This window comes from Sprattus sprattus, assembly GCF_963457725.1.
Source record: "Sprattus sprattus genome assembly, chromosome: 6".
Classification (NCBI taxonomy): Eukaryota; Metazoa; Chordata; class Actinopteri; order Clupeiformes; family Clupeidae; genus Sprattus; species Sprattus sprattus.
Window position 1 is genome coordinate 25,470,781 of NC_137925.1, and position 4,683 is coordinate 25,475,463.

The following is a 4,683-nucleotide window of genomic DNA, read 5'->3' on the forward strand; positions in this document are numbered from 1 at the left end:
TCTGGTATTTTCTCAGGGTCGAGAAAAAAATAAGTGGTGCCAGTTAATCAAAGTTACACATATACACAGACACACATATTTCTCTGCTTATATCGTTCATCTGCCTATGGCTTCAAGAGACAAATTATGAATGCTGTTTTGGACAGATGTGTGTGCTTATTAGTGAAAAGGCTTGAAGGTTTAATGATTTGTTTTAAACTTCGTCATCACAATCATGATTATTTTAGTGATTGGTCCTGTTGTTTTGAATTATCTATTGTGTTTAACGTGTGTTGGTGCTTTTTTTGGTGTTTTGGTGACACTAACCAGGCACCATGGTGCAACACCTTACACATTCTAATGAATGAGGTCACTCCTCCTCCCTCATGTCTTATTGATCCTGAGCTGACATTGGGCTTTTCATCTTCTTCCAGAATGTTCCGCTTCTAAAGGAGAGGACCGACTGTTCCGTAAGCTCTTCAGGAGATATAACCAGTTCATTCGGCCGGTTGAAAATGTGTCTGACCCCGTCACAGTGGAGTTTGAAGTCTCCATGTCCCAGCTGGTCAAAGTGGTGAGAACACACACAAGCCTGTTGCACACACGCACGCACACACACACACACACACACACACACACACACACACACACACACACACACAAACACACACAAGCTTGCTGTATGCATACCTACTAACACAAATGTTGACAAAGCAAGAGCATCCTGAGCTCTAATGTAAATTTTGACAGATGCTGATTGGCAACAAATCTAAAATATTTCAGGGTATGATTGTAGAAATAAGTGGTTATTACTGAATCTGAAATCTAAAATAGGCAAGGATGAAAGTGAAACTTGGCAAATGTAGAAGTGTATCTGCCAGTACATTTTAATATTGATGGTGACGTAACTCCTTTTATTGTAGAGAACCTGGTGAAGAGTTGTGCCACGTTGTCTGAGTACTGTAGCATTGTATGGTAAAAGGAATGTTAGAGTTACCAATGACCAGCTTGGTGGAAGAGTGCAAATGTGCCAAGAAATGACCTGAGGTTCTAGCAGTCAAGAACAGCGCTCCAACAGTGAAGACAGGGAAGAAGTGAAATCCGTAAGAGGCGGTTCAACATGCACAAGGCACATTACAGCATAGGGATATCATTGGGCAGGTACACAGTGGAAGAGTAGGATTTGGGCTAGGTGGCGGTTGGAAACGTGGGGTGAGGCTGTTTGGCCGGAGAGAAGGCAGATGGTAACCAGCTTTGTCTGCGATCAAGAAGAGCAAAAGTATGACAAAAGAGGTCCCCAGGCTGCCTGGATTTTGTCAGAACCTCTAATTGCAAATGTAACACACTGAGTGATTAATTCAAGAAGGTTACGTTGTTCGTAGGCTTGTGTCCACGCTAGTCAGATCAGCCCAATTAACTTGGTTGTAGTGATTTGCTGTTTATGACATGTTTGAGATCTTAAGTCATGCAGTTTTGCATAGAAAGTCTGTCTTTATTTGTGTTTTAACTGTAAACAGGTGTATCAAAGACACCCAAATTGTCCATATGGTTGTTTTCTGTTATGGTGATTGCTCTCTGTCCAGTCAGGGTAGGGGGAGGAGTGGGTGGGGTACTGGATGTCTCTTCTATATATATATATACAGTATATTTTTTAAAAAAACTCATGTATATGTGGATACATAACTGTCTGAATTCTAAACTTTTCAATATATATAATCAAAAAAAATAAAAGGAAACCAGAGCAGAGGCTTCCCAGGCAAAATTTGAGTACATATATATATTTTTTTAAGTAAACTTAACTCAAAAATTATACATCGGCTATTCTGATTTTTTGTGTTATCATTTTCATAATTTTTGAGTTCTCTGAACTCATATTATTCCAAAATCGTAAAGGATTTAGCCTCGTCAGATATATGTTTTTCTCTGGGTCTTTCTTAAACTAGTTATTACGCCCTTACAAGATTTTGAAAGGGTACCTTCCTTACGTTCCAAGTTCTTGCGCAAGCTCTTACTGTAGAGAGAACTGTCATTGGTCGACCGCCTTCCCAGTGTTGCCACTGCATTTACATTTACATCTGTGATTCAGCAGACGCTTTTATCCTAAGCGCTTGACAAGGAATTTTGCATTCATAGATCATCAGTTTAGAGGTTCACACTTATACACTTGGTAAGGAGGAGTGGGGAATCGAACTAGCAACCTTCCAACCTCTGGATTACTAAACGACTCCTCTACCTTAAGTCTGCTGTGTCCGTCTCTCATCGCAAGAGCTTTGCAATGGTGTTCTCAACAACGTTGATGACGTCAGATACTAACATTTTTTGAGTTATCAGGCAATGTTAACTCAAACAAATACATTACTATACAATTAAAACGTCTGCACTTGCTCAGAAAACTAATACATTTTAAGTTGGGTCAACTAAATACCAGGTTTTAAGTACTGAATACATAATGTTAATGAGTTAGTAGAACTGTCTGGGTTTACAGTGTACTAATACTTAAAGATGGAAGCTGCAAGTTGTGTCTGGGTGTTTAATTAAAACATATTCTGTCTGGTTAAACTAGCTCGACCCAGGGTCGCTTCATGTGTAGACATAATCAGGTTTTAAAGTCATTAGGGGGTTTGAGAATAAAGGCGTTGAGATTAACTGCCAGCTAATGACAGGGACAGTAGAATTGCTTTTGTGCAAGAAGGGCAGAAAAGTGCAAGTCTTTCTAAAAGTAATTACATGTTACTTTAAATGACTTACAAGGGGCATCGGCATCCTATATTACAATATGGCAGGATAAGTTAGGGGAAAGGACAGTATATGATTGTAGATTATGTGGCAATTATATAATAATTAAGAATAGCAGAAATGGTTCAACTCTATCATACTTCTTAGTTACATATCCTACCCATATTGTACAGTGGTCGACCACACTGATATTTAGGCTCAAACAGTCAAACAGGCTAAAGTGGGTCGTCCACTCACACAGGTGCCACAGGGAACATGTTGTAGCGTTGACTTTCCCTCTTTCCTTCTTCCTCGGGTCACCAGCCTTACCTATAGGTTATTATCTGCACCCAATGGGTCCTTACTGTTTTTCCTTGCATTGAACTTAACAGGTCCTAACCCTGTTATAAGCTGGTTGTCATTTACGTAAAGGGTTACCTCATATTATTCTGTGCATGTATGGCAGTCCAGACTATTCTCATTTGTAGTTCCACGTTGAACTGCCTAGCACAACCAGAGCAGGGGCGTCCCTCTCTACCTTTAAGAAGCTTTTGAAGACCCAACTCTTCAGAGAGCACCTCCCGTCCTAACTGGCACTTCGACTAGTGCTTATCTTGCAATTACAGCAGTTACATTCCTGCAGTTCTTTTTCTTTTCTATTTCGTTTCTTATATTTCTTATGTAAAGTGGTATTTTTTGTTACAGGTTCTATTGCTCGAAGCTTGACTGTTCTCTCCCTTGTACATCGCTTTGGACAAAAGCGTCTGCTAAAAGACTAAATGTAAATGTAATTATTCAAATATTGTAACTGACTTCTCTTGTCATGACCTGAAGAGCTCACATCTCTGCGTGGTTGTCCTTGGTGTCTTTCTGTGTCACTTGAATCTACAGGATGAAGTGAACCAGATCATGGAGACCAACCTGTGGCTAAGACACGTGAGTAGCCTGTAAAGCACACACACACACACACACACACACACACACACACACACACACACACACACACACACACACACACACACACACACACACACACACACACACACACACACACACACTTTAAAGCTCATCCCAGATGATGAGAGGTTCAGGGTTTCAGGCTCACTGTGCCAGAGTCAGCATATTCCTCACCTAGCCAGGGGGCTAGTTATGGATCAGTGTGGATTTTAGAAGTGCTAAGCCTGCTTTCTGACATTTTCACTGTCCTCAGGACAGTGTGTGTGTGTGTGTGTGTGTGTGTGTGTGTGTGTGTGTGTGTGTGTGTTTGTGTGTGTTGATGGACAGGTGAGCCAAGAGCAAGGGTTCGGAATAGATCAACTGTGATGACCCTCACACTGAGTGAAAACAAGAGAGAGAGACAGGGCCAGAGAAAGTGTGTGTTGAGTGAGAGAGAGACGAGGCCAGAGAAAGTGTGTGTTGAGTGAGAGGGGAAAAGACAGCAAGGGGGAGAAACGGAGAGAATCATGAACACACACACACACACACACACACACACACACACACACACACACACATACCCTAAGGGTTGCAGAGCTACGCAGAGTGATACATATCACAAGAGGGTGGAGAAGGGAGAAAAGAGGGTAGCGCGAGAATGAAAAGGAGAAAAGCAGAGGAGTGTGAATGTGACAGTCAGCTGCTTCTCCAGTGCCCTCCTCCTCCTCCACCCAGTGCCCCCGTAGGAGGAGGCAGGAGGAGGCAGATGACGCCAGCGGCGCCCTCCATGGCTGGGTTTGCATGTGCGCATGAACGCTCATATGTGGCAGCCTCGTCTCTGCTCAGGCATCCGCCTGTACCAAACTGGCAGGAGGCTGAAGCTCCACTCGCCCCAGCCTGATCAGTTTAACATACGCCTACGAAAATGTGTTTGTTTGTGTGTGTGTGTGTGTGTGTGTGTGTGTGTGTGTGTGTGTGTGTGTGTGTGTGTGTGTGAGTGAGTGAGTGAGTGAGTGAGTGAGTGAGTGAGTGAGTGAGTGAGTGTGTGTGTGT

The 4,683-nt window shown here is 42.5% G+C and overlaps 1 protein-coding gene across 1 annotated transcript in view; it reads left to right on the forward strand.

Annotated features, from left to right (window-relative positions):
• Nucleotides 1-4,683, forward strand: part of LOC308367086 (neuronal acetylcholine receptor subunit alpha-3-like) — a gene marked incomplete at both ends in the record, with an annotated part of 45,585 nt that overhangs the window by 20,389 nt on the left and 20,513 nt on the right. Inside the window, 3 exons of the mRNA XM_080840907.1 lie at nucleotides 414-553; nucleotides 3,586-3,630; nucleotides 4,366-4,425. Of these exons, the coding sequence (XP_080697033.1) occupies nucleotides 414-553; nucleotides 3,586-3,630; nucleotides 4,366-4,425 (245 nt within the window). The remainder of the gene's footprint in view (nucleotides 1-413; nucleotides 554-3,585; nucleotides 3,631-4,365; nucleotides 4,426-4,683) is intronic.